The 15,788-nt window shown below is 33.4% G+C and overlaps 1 protein-coding gene across 1 annotated transcript; it reads right to left on the bottom strand.

Annotated features, from left to right (window-relative positions):
- LOC124530529 (carboxypeptidase E-like) lies at nt 1-14,624 on the bottom strand. Its single transcript, XM_047104718.1, has 8 exons — nt 14,259-14,624; nt 13,984-14,180; nt 13,749-13,904; nt 13,401-13,567; nt 12,593-12,744; nt 10,013-10,273; nt 4,691-4,833; nt 1-343 (listed from the first exon to the last, which is right to left on the bottom strand). The coding sequence occupies exons 1-8, from the start codon at nt 14,479-14,481 to the stop codon at nt 203-205; spliced, it is 1,440 nt and encodes a 479-aa protein (XP_046960674.1). The 5' UTR covers nt 14,482-14,624; the 3' UTR covers nt 1-202.
- Between the last annotated feature and the right edge of the window lie 1,164 nt (nt 14,625-15,788).

The raw sequence follows: 15,788 nt of genomic DNA, 5'->3' as shown, positions 1-15,788 counted from the left end.
ATTTATTTAGTCTTTGTACCAGTAACTTTCAAAAGAGTTAGTAGTAATACTATTATAATTTGACTATATCTATAAATCTAAACGTATAGTACATTGAAATTGTTAACTCGTCGGAATTATATGCCTCTCTTGTGGAGGGCAGGGCAGTTGGCTGGTGCCCTCCCCTAAATCCGACCCGTGGGTGGTGGTGGGTGGTGGCGTCCTAGTGCGAGTCCCGGTGGTCGAGCAGGGCGGCGGTGAGCTGACGGTAGAGGTCTCGCTTGTAGATGCGCGGCTGGCCGTCACGCAGGCCGTGCGGGTACAGCCCGAAGGAGCTATAGTCGTCGAACCAGCTCGTCGTTGGCTGAAATTTACACATATATTTGAATATATCGATAACTAGGTGCTCAATTTTTATATGCTATTAAATACAATTTAAAATTCATTTTATATTATTTAGTAGAGGTTAAGGAGCCCAGTTAAAGTTATTTTTTTTATTTCTAGTATATATTTGCCAAAAAATATTATATTAAAAATTCCATATTTAAATAACGCGCGAAAACGCTACTTGGACAATATGGCGCTGCAATGGGATCGGTGACGTCACATTCCTGTATGTTTAATCAGTGGTACATACGTAGTAAGGTCCAAAAGTTTCCGGCCTGAACTATAAAATGAAGGATAAATCTCAAACAACGTTTATCATTTTTCAATATAGTCCCCTTTTATTTGAATACACTTTTCGCATCGCTTTACTAACATTTCAATTCCTTTAAAAAAATAGTCTGCATTTTTATCTTCAAAATGTGCCAAAACCGCGGACTTCACCTCTTCATCCGTGTTAAACCTTTTTCCACGCAAGTCAGATTTCAGTTTTGAAAATAAATAATAATCGCTTGGGGCCAAGTCAGGGCTATATGGTGGATGGTCGAGCTCAAGGAACCCGCATTCTTGGAAACACCCGCTGTGTGGACCGGCGCATTGTCATGAAGCAGCAACACTCCTCGAGACAATTTTCCTCGACGCTTTTCTTTAATAGCATCTCGCAATTGATGTAGTAAGGAAGCGTAGTACTCGCCTGTTATAGTTGTGTTACGCTCTTTAAAATCCGCTAGTAATATTCCCTGGGAATCCCAAAATATTGTGGCCATGATCTTTTTTTGTGACTGAGACACCTTGGCTTTCTTGGGCCGTGGTGAGCTTGGACGACGCCACTCCATCGATTCTCTTTTAGACAAAGGATCACAGTAAAGAACCATAGTTTCGTCTCCTGTTACAATTGAATCCAAAACTTCTTTTTGTCGGCCTTCACAGCGATAAAAATTGAGTACAGCACTTCACACGTTCTTGCTTCTGAATAGCAGAAAGAAGTTTTGGGACCCATCTTGCACTGACCTTATTCATGCCCAAATGCTCATGGAGGATTCTGAGCACAGTTGTTTTCGAAAGACCCGTCATAGCTGCTAATTCTTTTGTCTTTAGCCGCCTGTCCTCCAGTACTTTCTCTTCGACAAACTGAATGTTTTCGTCCGTAATGGCCTCAGACGGCCGTCCTGGGCGGGGTTCATCTTCAATTGATTGTCTTCCTAAACGAAATTGTTTCGCCCATTCTTTTACGGTGGAATATGAAGGAGAGGATTGTCCATATACAGCATCCAAACGTTGTTTGATTTCAGACGGCGGCCTCCCCTCTTTTGTCAAAAATTTGATCACGGCTCGATACTCAATCTTATCAATTTCGAATTTTTTGCTGACTTTCTGATTTCAAAAGGTTATAACTTTGACAATAAATGAAATAGAAGAACATTTTAAATTGTGGGTAGAACACAAAAGTGTAATTTTTCAATGTCAAGCTAGTTTAATATCATTGATGAATCCAAAGCGGGTAGGCCGGAAACTTTTGGACCTTACTACGTATAGTAGAAAAGCAGAGTTTACAAGAAAGTGACTTCATCATAAGTCCGACCAATCAGGTGCGTTTTGTGTCACGTGTCAAACGTTTGAAAAATGCATTTTTATTTATGGATTTTTGAATAAATTAAGTATTATTTTCAACTTTCGTTAGTAAATAACCATTTTTAAACTCATAATATACACTGATTACAATAATTCACAATTTATTTTTCACATTGTCAAATAGCCTATTATGCCATAATTATTGTATCCGGAATCACGAATGTAATTTATAGATTAAAATATAAATATGACGAGTTTATGTCGCCGATTTATGGATTTCCAAATCTCAAACTTCGGGTTTGCCCCTACATAATAATAATATTTCAAAGGATAATTGGTATTTTTCTACATAATAATGACATTTCAAATTTCAAAAGATAATTGGCTGGTATATTTTGTTTATAAATCTGTCTCTAGGCATTTTGTTAAACAAAATATGTTGCATACGCGCTTTCAAACAACCTTATCATCGAATAAAGCGCAAAGAACAAATATCACCAATGACATATCCATTATATTACAAGTGTTTGATTATGGAATGATAAATCGTGAATTTGGCCCGTATTGATTATATATAATTTATGAAGGTAACTACAATACCTTGTACACCTTTTCAAATAAAATATCAACTACCAACATAATAAGCATGAAAGCGCATTTTTTTATATCAAATGTCTTCGGAAATACTGTCAGACAAGGTTGTATAACATTTGAAATTTTTCATCGAATTTGCGGAACTCTAAAGTAAAAGAGTTAATGCAATGAATATTTATAAGAAGTTTATTATTTACAATAAAATACCTATGTATATTTACTTCTATCATTAATCTGCTTCAAACCAGACAAGACTTTAATTTTTAGCCTCATAAATACTAGTTATGTCATTAAGTACTCAACATTAAATTGTCCCATATAAAGCCCAGGAAGCCATCCCACGCTACTAATTTCATTAATTCTCATTAATTTATTCCGAGCCGAGATGGCCCAGTGGTTAGAACGCGTGCATCTTAACCGATGATTGCGGGTTCAAACCCAGGCAAGCACCACTATATATATGTGCTTAATTTGTGTTTATAATTCATCTCGAGCTCGGCGGTGAAGGAAAACATCGTGAGGAAACCTCCATGTGTATAATTTAATCGCACTTGCATTCCACCAACCCGCATTGGAACAGCTTGGTGGAATATGTTCCAAACCCTCACCTTAATGGAAGAGGGGATCCTTATCCCAGCAGGGGGAAATTTACAGAATGTTACTTTAATTTTTTTACTAATTTATTATGTAATCGTGACGTCGAATACGCTTAACTCAATCATAAGCAAACTTCAATGTAGATTTTTAAATCTGAAAACCTACATATTTCGTCTATATTGAAGTTTTATACTTGAATTGATTTACCGCAGATACAAATTAATATTGAAGCACCTACGCATCTCATGTGTGAACGCTTGACGTCAATTTGGAACCCACTCACTGACGTCAGCTTATTGCTGAAGACGTGTGGAAATTAATTTGTCATATTCCATTAGATTTGATTATTGAAAATCAATAAGAATATTAAAATTGACGCGTACATTTCTGATACGATAAATACTATAAAAAACGTATTTATTATATATATTTTTTCAACCGTTTTATTTTTAAATAGTAAATATTTATGGTGAGTTTAATACGCAAATTATAAATCGTGATTTTAGTAAAGAGGTTTTTTACACGATTAAATGATAACATCCGTTCTTGCACACCTGCTTTAATTAAAATATTACATTAGCATAACGATACTTCAATAACGATTCACTCAACGATGTAATACTAATGTTATACTTACAATTTAATAGGACAATACTACTATTGTGAAGATTCTATGTATATTTTTATTAATTACAAAGAAACATCCTTAAGATAATATAATAATATAAAACGTAAGCTTCTATTAGTTAAACTTACAATACTATTGAATTACTTTTAACAAGGTCAGCAACTTTTTACTAATACCGCTATAAAAGTACAGAATCAATCAATAAAATCATTTATCGAAACTTCTATACCTACTTTTGAAAACTCTTTTTGAATAACTTTAATCGTTTCAAACAATCTTACTAAGTTCGAAAAGCATTTTTTTGTTTTTTTGTTATGAGTTGCGTTATTAAAACTTTGGTGTGTGTGTGTGTGTGTCTGGCCGTATTTTAGTAGAATGGAACCTAACCAAAGTGAGAGCCGACTAAGGATCAAAATTATCCCACCAATAAACATGGAATGTAGTCGCTTAGACGCGTATGGCGGGAAGAACCCAGCATCAATAATAGCGTTTGCTTGGAAGGTGGGAGTCAAGCCAAATCCGAATCGTAAAGGAATGTTTGTGTACTATCGAATAAGAGGAGTCGATTGACATTTCATTTTAAATAAATATATTATTTTACTATGCTAAGTTTCACCTGCCGGTTCTCATGTCTAATAAAATTCCGCAGACATTTTTAACTTTGCCGTTTCGTAAATTCAAATCGTTTGTAAAAAATACATTGGTAGAAAAAGCTTATTATTCGATATACCTGTTGACTTCCAAGTAGGATATATTAATTTAAATAATAGTATTTAATATGACTCTGTATTTTTTAAAAGTTAAAAAAAGAAAGATTTTTTTACCAGCAATAAATGAATTTATAATACTTCTACTACCATGGCATAAAGATTTTGCCTCTTGTCAAATGGCCTCAACCCCGTTTGCAAATTGATGATGTAAGTGTACAAAATTTACCTCAAGTCTAAAGTTGACGACTCTGGCGGACGTCTGATGTTTCGGAACGGTGACGATGCGGGAAACTGGGAAGTAGCCGGGGTGGTTGGCTGTCACTTCGTAATGTCCGGGAGTCAGGAGCCGGTAGTAGTCACCGTACGCGCCTGAAAAGAACACACCATCTGTACCTCTGTATGCCCTTCGTATAATGTTTAAAAGGTAGATAGGCTAAGTCCAATTTCATCAGATAAAATATGTATCTGGAATAGTATTTATAGATATAGATATCGCGAATACACCTGTAATATTTTTCTTGAAACGCATAATGCAGCATCACACGAGATAAATTGGGTTTCGTTTCGTTTTATCGGTTAGTAGCTTCGTTATTAAAACACCCCTTATTTTATTATAAAATATTTTCTTTTCTAATTGGTGCGATTGTATCGATTCTAAAAAAAATAATGAAGTGATCAATTAAACTACGAGTTCTTCACACTAAAGGTACAAATTAATTTTCTTTGATATTTAAGTAAATGTACCCTTTGAGCTATTGAACTTTACAGCCATAGGAGATAATTAAAACTTAATCATTACGTTGAATTTTTTTCACTATTCTACATTTTTAATGAAAACACTTTGGTGGGCACATAATTATAATCTAGGGCCAAGCAGCAAACTTGGTATTGTTGGGTTCCAGTTGGAAGGGTTAGCCAGTGTAAATACAGGCACAGGAAACATAACCTCTCGAGTGACCCATTTGACTGACCAAGCCAACTTACTAAAATAAAAAAATAGCGGCGTTTGACGGTACGTGCTTAAAATTGTTTTCGTAGCGTCAAGAACGAGCGACGCTTGCTCTTCAAACAATTTGACAGACTCAGTATTTATGGACCACACATTCAAACTCAATACTTCATCTCTCACACATTAAAATATAAACAATCAAATTAAACTGTTAAATTCGTAAAAGTTAAGCTCGATTACACAAATTTCTTTCAATAAGAAAAAACATTGAATTCTTGCAATCTGCTACATGCAATAGCAAAATATACCATAAGTGTTTAATTTTCTCTCGGTCGTGTTATTGTTTACTTAAAAATATTTTGTTTTTCTTTATTATGCTGTTAAAAGTTGTTTTCTAACAACTTTGTATTTTGGCCGAATTCCAAGCGATATCGTCATCGTAACTTAAGAACACAGTTGCATTGGAAACGGATTTATTTGCATAATTGCACGTGATAAGCAAGTGTAAGCTTACGATTTGGAGATAAAACGAAGTAAACAAAAATTACACATTTTTATTGAACCAATTATTTAGCACAAAAGAAACGTCCTTAAAAATCAATTGTCAAACTTATAATTATTTTATAAATATAACTATGTTATAAGTATTGTGCATAGATGTTTAATTAACAATATAAATATATAGAACTATTTTTTTTTATTTCAAATATTCAAAGACAGATAAAATATAAAAGATAGATATTTGGCAGTAGAAGATATTTTAATAATCTCAAGCGGCACTTGCACATAATCCGTCCAACATAAAAATTGGCCTTAAGAGATCGAACTTGCCTTTAAAAGTTCATAGTATGTTAAAAACTTAATTCACAGAACGTTCCTTACGTTACACTAAATACTCATTGTCTGTTACGTCACAAGCCGTAATTGCCTACAAACGCAATGACCATTAATTCACTGCACGACACAATAGATCTTGTTGACATTCTATTCATCGGATAAGGGGTTCGTGTTCCAGATAAAAGACGAGTATTCCTTTACAAAATCAACTATAATACAGGAATGTAATGTAGGTGCATAGAAAAATATTTGGAAAACACCTTTCTCCTGCCTATCATTCATTTCTTTTCATATTCTGCGGATGCTAATGTGATATATTAAATGAGTGAATTTACTCTAATTTCATTATAACTAAGTTTAGTAACATAATAAGTAATAAATATAATAAATATGAGGCAACATCACATACATTACTCTGATCCCAATGTAAGTAGCTAAAGCACTTGTGCTATGGAAAATCAGAAGTAATGACGGTGCTACAAACACCCAGACCCAACACAGAATACTAATTATAATCTACATTGACTCGGCCGGGAATCGAACCCAGGACCTCGGAGTGGTGTACCCATGAAAACCACACACTACTCGACCACGAAGGTCGTCAACACGGGTTCTTTTTTTTATAAAATGTTTAATAATTATGTTATAATTGCTAAACTACAATTTAAATTAATTTATCTTTATTAAATTGAACGCTGCTTTTATGTCATGTGATTCATTTAACAGTAAAAACATACACATTTAAAACATCCTTAAGTTTGTTCTGTGTAAAAAGTCTTTATTATTAATAAAACAAAGTTTAGAAATATATTATTAACAGATATTTGGCTAAAAAAGTTTACTATGTCAATTCTTGGCACATTACACCTGGAATAATTGAATAATTGTAAAAAATAAACCTAATTTATATTTTTTGACGAACTATGTATCTTCCTTCCGTAAACGATTCTAAATATCGACCTAATGTTCTGGTTATATATTTTAAAGTTCAAATTAAATATACAATCTATATCTATAAAGATATACTAGCTGAATTCGAGGCATCGCCCGCCTTTTATAAATTAAGTTTTAGATATAAATCCATCTACAACTGTACTACTACTCCTCATCAAAGACCACTTTACCATAAACTAGCCTACACCTTAGTTGTCTCGGTGTTTGAGCTTGCTTCGAAACAAAATTCATCAAGATTGATTTAATCACAGACAGACTATACTTTCGCATTTTATATTATTCGTATTGATGTTTATATTTGAAACAATTTTAATACGGAAAACATATCTCAGCTCATAAATAATAAAGCTTTTACAATTATTACTTTTTTGCTTATTCGCGGCCAGAAAAAAAACGGATTGATAAATACAATCTCTTTCATATCTTTAAATATCAATATTATATTTTGACATTATGGTAGCTGAGATTTATTTATAGCAAATACATATACTTATATTGATTTACATTCGTACGTTTTAAAATGCATAGTGAGAAACTTCAAAGTACGGTTGAATTAATTTCATAGTAATTAATTGGCTTGACGCATTAAATTTAAAGCAATACCTACAATTGAGGCACAAAATACAACATACATTTTGGATACATTTAATTTATACTTCAATTAAATGATGACTCGAAAGTGCTTGTATAAGCTCGCTTGAATAAAGTATATTTTGATTTGTTTTGTTTTGATTGTTAAAATGACAATAAGAGCAGTATATAAGGTAGTGAATCGTAAACAACTTCGTCATTCAATTTACAATTTTGACCTTTCGTTGGCATTTGGGGTGAGAGTTTCGTTGTACGATGGGGAAGGCGAACTGGCGACGGACCACCTGTCACTGGTTTAAATGTTCCGCATCCGCAAACGACGCGATAAGGCTTGTGGGAAGTACACTGGCCGGGCACAGTTGTATTGATTACTAGATAGCGCTATTTTATTTACGATGACGACTATTGCATTCGACCGACTAGTATATTTCGCCTGCCTACGTATTTATTCTATTTACGTCATACTAAGCTTGATCACATATTCTACCCTCAAACTACAATACTTAGTTTTGTTTTGTTTCGGTTTGAAGGGTGAGTGGGTTACCATTGTATGTGCCTAAATATCGAAATTCATTCGAATAGCAATGTAATCCCAAATACCAAGACGACACCAAGATAGTGAAAAATCGAGTTTATTTACGGCCTAACACGCGACAGCATATGCTATAACGTTGTAGAAAAGACTAAATGGAAATTATTAAAAAAAGAAATATATTATTATTTATAATCGGTGTGACAAATGAGTTTCTTATCGATTGTTTACGGTCCTATACATTTAATTTGAAAATTGAAGGATTTTGAACCCAAAAAAACATAATGTCCAGTATACGAATATGATAAGAGTTCATAGATCATATTCATATACTGGAGTGAGAGTTCATAGATCATAGATAGACTTTTTCGAGAATATCTAGTGAAATTATTGTTATACTTAATAGTAGGTACGACGTTCGATCAGAAACACAATTCGATATCAGTCGCAATTATATGACAGGATGCGCACATTATGTTCATTCAGATACAAGTTCGTATGCGTTCATAATTGAACTATCGCATTTGCATCGGACTGACTCGCAAGGAATTCATAATATTTATTAATTTTCTCTATTTCCACCTAGGAGACCGGCCTCGATCAGGCTAGGCTCTTATAGCTATGACAATTTAGCGTAGGAACTCATATTTGTATTAATGAAACAATGTAATAGATAGATTCAATAGATTTGCCTTAAAATCAGTCTGTCACGACCACCAAACATCTTTAATGACAAGTCCAAATGATTGTCACAACAAATGACAAGCACAAACATTGAATAATCATTTATTATAATAAAATTAGTAAATAATTTGCATTTGTTGTGACAAAAAACGACCATCAGACCTTGACAGTGGTGTGAGAATTATTATAACCTATAACCTTTCACAAAATACCCAGACCGAGATACGATATCGTTAATGACGAGCGGACAACGAGCTCTTCTCTAATCCAACATTACTTAATAATAAGTTATAAATAACATCGCAACAGTGCAGCCCTGGCTACCGAATTATCAATATTTACTTTGTAACAAACACTATCTTTATATAAGATTAATTATAAAAATATAAGCTATTGTTGTAAATGTGAAAGTAATAAAACTCTGTCTATAAACAGAAAGACTGGTATCGAAAGTAATGAAATTTGACATTTAAGTAGCCTGGAACCTGAATAAGGACGTATGTATATCAAATTATTCTTCAATCTAAGAAGTAAAACAAATGAAATATTCTAATATGCAATTTCTCAATAGCTCTGCTATATAAAGCACTACGAAGAATTCTTGATGAATATATATGTATTTAATTATAATGTCTTTTTTACTTCCAAATTTAAAGTAACAATTTCGCCAACATTCAAAACCTCACTATTTCGGGAATCTGTAATGAATGTCATAGACTTATAAACCGAATTCAATGCGAAATTTTCTTATTTGTCTACTCTCTTGTATGTATAGATTATTGACATAAAAAAATATGGGAATTACTAAGGAGAAAGACTAGCTATAGATAATAGATCAAGAAACCTAATACTTGAATTAATATTGTTAATACGAGTATATCTATCGAGTATATCTATCAGGTATATCTATCGAGTATATCTATCGAGTATATCTATCGAGTATATATATTTAATGTGTTCATCCCTTTCTCTCTATCCGCGTGTGTGACGTGTAAACTTACCAGTGGTGATGTCATGTCGGATGGGTCTAGGAACGGGTCCGGTGATGTTGACGACGGATATAATGGCGTTCTGTATGAAACCGGAGTCGTCACTCACGATTCCCTTCACGCCGGAGTGGGCCTTCCATATGAATGCGAGCAACGCATCCTTGTTACGAATCCACTCTTTCTCCAAATCCTTCTCGGGAGTGTACTTCTGGCAGCCCAGTTCGAGGGTTATTTCAAACGCATTCGTCGCCAAGTAGTTGAAATCTTGCATTCCTGTGAACAATTATCTTGTCACGTTTTTGGATTTCTCGAAACAATACTTCATTGCAATTTCTTTTAAAATATATTAAGTTACTGTTAAATATAAAAATCCTTGAAAAAGTCAAATCATTTTATATATCCCTGTGTGGGATTTGAACTTAGGACCTCAGGACATGCAGCCTAACTAGACGAACGATGTAAGATAAATATATGATTTAAAGAATACTGCTAAATAATAAGCAACCAAATGCAGTTATAGATTTTGGAGAGCTAAGGATCAAGTAATACTAAAGTTGTATAATCGAATTACGTTACACGGATTCGTAGCCTGCAGTTGTTTCAAACAAAAACGATAACACTGTCTGCCATTGAGGAAATCATACCAATAAAATGTTCCTTACCAGCTAAGCTAGAAGGTCTTCTACAAATACAAACGTATTTAGGCACACACAAAAATCACATGTAAGTAGTATTTAAATATTATATATCTTTTCGCTGTATCTAAATTACAAACTAAATACATATTTAAAAGAAAATACATCCCAATATAAATATTTTTCGTAATAGGCTATTTGACTGGTTTTTAAAATCCATTTTATATTATTTAGTAGAAGTTAAGGAACCCAGTAAAAGCTGTTTTTTTATTTCTAGTACAAATTTGCCGAAAAAATATTTAAATAACACGCAAAATCGCTACTTGGACAAATGGCGCTGCAATGGGATCGGTGACGTCACTTTCCTGTATTTTAATCTGTGGTACATATAGTAGAAAAGCAAAGTTTACAAGAAAGTGACTTCATCACAAGCCCGACCAATCAGGAGCGTTTTGTGTCACGTGACAAACGTTTGAAGAAATGCATTTTTATATATGTATTTTGAATAAATTAAGTATTATTTTCAACTTTCGTTAGTAAATAACCATTACAAACTCATAATATTCACTGATTACAATAATTCACGCCTATTAAACTAAACTTTGTCTTATTTAAAATTTGTTAAGACAAATGATACCGGAACATCGCTAATACATATAGTCCGAACCACTTTTTTCTTCACGAGCGAATTCGACAACATAAATCTAAATACATGAACAATAAGTACAGAATTAGCATTACAAAACCAGTTCACATCTCATGGCTAGCCGCGTAAAATGTCAGTGTTGATTCGTTTATTCTCTGCGTTTCCTGTTATATAAACTAGTGTAATTATCTTACTTAACGCGAGTAACGAATGCAATAAAAAAACATTACAATTTATCGTAACGTATAAAATATATACAAGCGTTTTTAAATAATTTATATGTACCTGTTCTACTAATTTGTCTTAGAACATATGTTTTAATAATTCAAACTTTTGTATTTCAACTACTTCTTAATAAATTTCAGCAAAACCGACATTGTTTATAAGATCCTGTTAAATCGTAACGAATGTTCACTTAAGCTCTTATGATTTGGTTCATTGTTAAAGGAATAATAGTTTCAAACTGAAACATAGCGTAAAAATTATTCAACTTGTCTTCAAGTTGGATAATGTTTGGATAGTTTTGATACATAGACACTTCGGATTCTAACATAATGAACATGGAAACAGTTTGATTGTTTTTTTTTTTTTTTTGTTTTTATGGAATAGGTTGGCGGACGAGCATATGGGCCACCTGATGGTAAGTGGTCCCCATCACCCATAGACAATGACGCTGTAAGAAATATTAACTATTCCTTACATCGTCAATGTGCCACCAACCTTGGGAACTAAGATGTTATGTCCCTTGTGCTAGTTACACTGGCTCACTCACCCTTCAAACCGGAACACAACAATACTGAGAACTGTTATTTGGCGGTAGAATAACTGGTGAGTGGGTGGTAGCTACCCGGGCTTGCACAGAGCCCTATTGATAACAGTAACTTTTGACTCCTAAGGGGTTGTCCATTAATCACGTGATCTTTTTTTAGCATTTTTAATCCCCCCCCCCTCCCCCATTGGTGATACGTAGTGAGGTTTAAGACCACCCCCCCTCCCCCTTCTCAACATCACGTGTATTTTTAGTACCTACAATCTTAGAATCTTAAAATTTTCTGAATATTATCTTAATTTAAATACAGGTATAAACTATAATCTTATTTTATTCTGAAATTAAGGACCATATTTGTTTAAAAACCGCGCATTAGACGAAAAAATAAATACACGAGATATCTTACTACACCCCCCCTCCCCCTTGTGTTATTTTAGTGATTTTTATCAAACCCCTCCCCCCCCTTTCAAGCCTCACGTGATTAATGGACAACCCCTAATCAATGGTTAGAAATCTGCCAAGTGCCGTAGTAGGTGACGCACCTCCCTTGAGGCTGTACCAAGCGGCGCCGTTGGTGACTCCGCCCTGTTTGCCGAAGTTGTAGGCGCCGGCGTCGTCGGGGCCGGCGTGGCAGCCCGGCCGGCTGCGCGACGCCATGTCTGCGTGCGCGTCCGCGTACGTCGTCGCCAGCTCCCTGCAACCACACATATGCTTGAGCCCTATCACGTTTCCCTACCTTCCACTTTAATTTAATTTCACGCTTCGTTTCGAGGCCTATCGAACGATTTTCTCGGTTCATATATATTATTTCCGCGTATAAATCCGTAATTGAATTGAGGCGTTAAGCTTTTCAACGGTAATAATATACGGTGAGAATAAATTAAAAAATAAAAATATTGCCTTTCCACAAATTATAAACAAAATGAAGAACGCGCTATTGAACAAACCGCTATTTATTTTTTTTGCGTGTCCCTGTTTTCACGCCTCACACAGGAAGGCACTCATAGTCTAGGTATAGCTGGTGCCGATTACTTGAAGCCTATTATATGAACTGTTCAAGTTCGGACAATCATACTGTTACCGATTTAAGGCCCAACGATCGTAACTAGAATCATACATCCTTTTTCTAGTTTATTTGATACAATTTTGAGTGAGTATAAAACAAAAATACTAAATATAAACATAGAATCCGCTCTTAACAAAATAACTATGACTGAATCAATAAACATTCATATGTATTTATATAGACTATAGACATGATTAAGATCATATCAATAATACATATCTATAAATAATTTTTTTTAGAAAACTATTTATATTTTGATTAATAATGCTTTAACAAAGTCTCACCTAAAGGTATCATCGTCAGGACTAGCAGAGTATTCAGATACAGGAGCACCACTTCTGCTCTCGTCATAAGGATAATTAGCGACCAAATCCCCACCATGCATTGCTGCACTCAACACAAATGGCACGGACATAATCCATCGCATCACTGATCTGGTTTCTGGTTCCAACTAAGTAGATACACAAATTTTTATTTACTAACAATATAATTTTTGATTAATTTGGTATAAAAATCATTTAATTTCAATATATTACTCTGATTTAAGAAATCAATGAACTAATTAAATTAGATATCTTCATGTATTTATTCATCTTAACAATTATTATATTAATAATTATTTAAAGTCTTACCGGAGCAGCAAGACGAGTTAAATCTTTCAATAAGTGATTATTATGGCTGATACCCTGGCGTTCAAATTCAAATGTGATTGCATCAAGATCTGGGAAGTTTCTGTTTAAATCGACTGAGTGATTGTTGTTTCGCCCGATGAGATAATCTTGACCTCCCTAAAAAAATAAACAAATATTCAACTAAATATTTATTATTTTTCAAATGAAATATTACAAATAAACAATTTAAACTTACTGTGTCTGTGGACAATTGCCAGCCATCAGGATTCATAGAAGGAAGTAAATGTATGCGCGTGTTATGAATTAAAGTCCTAATATGACGGTCTCGTTTATTATACTGATCACAAAGGTAATTAGCAAGACCCAATAATAATTCTCGGCCAAGCACTTCATTGCCATGTATGTTTCCTACATATTTCACTTCGGGTTTATCTATTTAATAGAAATAAATACGATTATTACAATCATATAAGTAGCAAAATAAAATATAAATATATTTACAACACTTACAAGGTTGATGGAATCCAGGACTGTCGGCGAATTCTATTACATATAGAGGGACATTCCTCACCGATGGCTCCGTTAAGGTGTATACCCTCGTAATATTTGGACACTTTTCATGAACTTCGTCCAAAACTAAAGGTAACTCTTCGTTATTATGATGCTTCCAAACAAATTCAGCAGATGCAGTAACGAAGAGAACGAAACAAAGTGATTTATAAACAGCCATCATAGGAGAAATATTATTACTTATTCAGGAACAGATTTTAAATTACAACATTCTGAACGCTACGCAAGTATTCGAATAACAAATAAGAACAACTTGTTAACACACGTCCCGCACGCCTCGTCTTCTGTAGCGGTATCGAATTATCGATCGTTTTTCCCGCGGTACCCTCGTCCCACTCACTTTTACATGTTGGTAGAACTTGTGTTCGAATGTTGCTAGATGTAATATCGAAAAAAATATTTTCATAGCTTCCAACACTTCTCGCTTGTCAAATAAAATTAAAAAGTTATGAATTATCGTTTTCTTTTTAATTTTAAATTTGTTTTTGTCATAAAATTATTAAAGAAGTGTGATTTTTGTTGTGGCTTGTGATTTTAATTTTTTTTATGTTGTAACGATAGTAACCGCGTTCTTTTATTTCATTTATTTGAAAATGCCTTTGTTAAATAACTATCTTATCCTGGTTGAGTTAATCGGTAAATACTTTATCTTCTCTGAGACAGAAAGTTTGATACTGTAAATATTTATTTGTAAATATAAACCTAAAGACTAAAACGTTCCGTTCATATAAAGGTAGTGAATTAAAGTTTTTTTTTATGAATAAAGATATGAAATATAGAAAAATATGTATGAAAAAACTTAAAAACCTACCTGCATTTTTTTAATTTTAGCAAATATATATCTGTATTTTTCACAGGTTTTAATATACATAATCTGTCACAAGAGTTTACTTGAAGAAATTTTAATACATAAATCAGGCAAGTGGCAACACTGTGAACTTGGCGCCATTAATGATCCGCTTCCGATGTATTTTTTAATTTTATTTAAATTTTTACTATTTTTTCATTGATCCCTTGTTATGCTTATTACTTAGCCAAAATCGTCATTTTTCTCTACCAAATTTCACAGAAGACTATTTTTTTAACTACATCATGACACTGGACAATTTCGTTACTAAACCATCGGGATGAGATATTTTATTTAGATTTACGTGTACCTATTCGTATTTACACAAATAAATATATATCTGCCTTGTGACTAAACTTATTCACATCACGTCAGTACTAGCTGCTCTACTTTACTTTATCTACCAAGATACAAATGAAACAGAGTTTTATCTGTAGCATAAGGGTTTGAAACTATTTTCACAAACCATCCAATCTGATCCAAAACATTAATTGACTTTTCTCGTATAATATTTAAAATTTAATTTTTATTCAGATTGAAATAAACATAGGTACGGAAAATAAAATGCATTATTTTTTTATAAGTATATAATTATTTAAATAGAGTTAAGGGAAATAATTCTC

The sequence above is a fragment of the Vanessa cardui genome, chromosome 6 (assembly GCF_905220365.1).
Source record: "Vanessa cardui chromosome 6, ilVanCard2.1, whole genome shotgun sequence".
NCBI classification, from domain to species: Eukaryota; Metazoa; Arthropoda; class Insecta; order Lepidoptera; family Nymphalidae; genus Vanessa; species Vanessa cardui.
The sequence above is the reverse complement of the archived record's forward strand: the minus strand, read 5'-3'. Positions and strand labels throughout refer to the sequence as shown.

What these genes read in the sequence shown, in the direction of transcription:
- LOC124530529 (XM_047104718.1), bottom strand. Translation starts at nt 14,481, where the DNA reads ATGATGGCTGTTTATAAATCACTTTGTTTCGTTCTCTTCGTTACTGCA. An exon ending in GGCAATTGTCCACAGACACA is followed by an intron (nt 13,905 to 13,983) that starts GTAAGTTTAAAT and finishes TTATTTTTTTAG; the next exon opens with GGAGGTCAAGATTATCTCAT. An exon ending in TAACTCGTCTTGCTGCTCCG is followed by an intron (nt 13,568 to 13,748) that starts GTAAGACTTTAA and finishes GTATCTACTTAG; the next exon opens with TTGGAACCAGAAACCAGATC.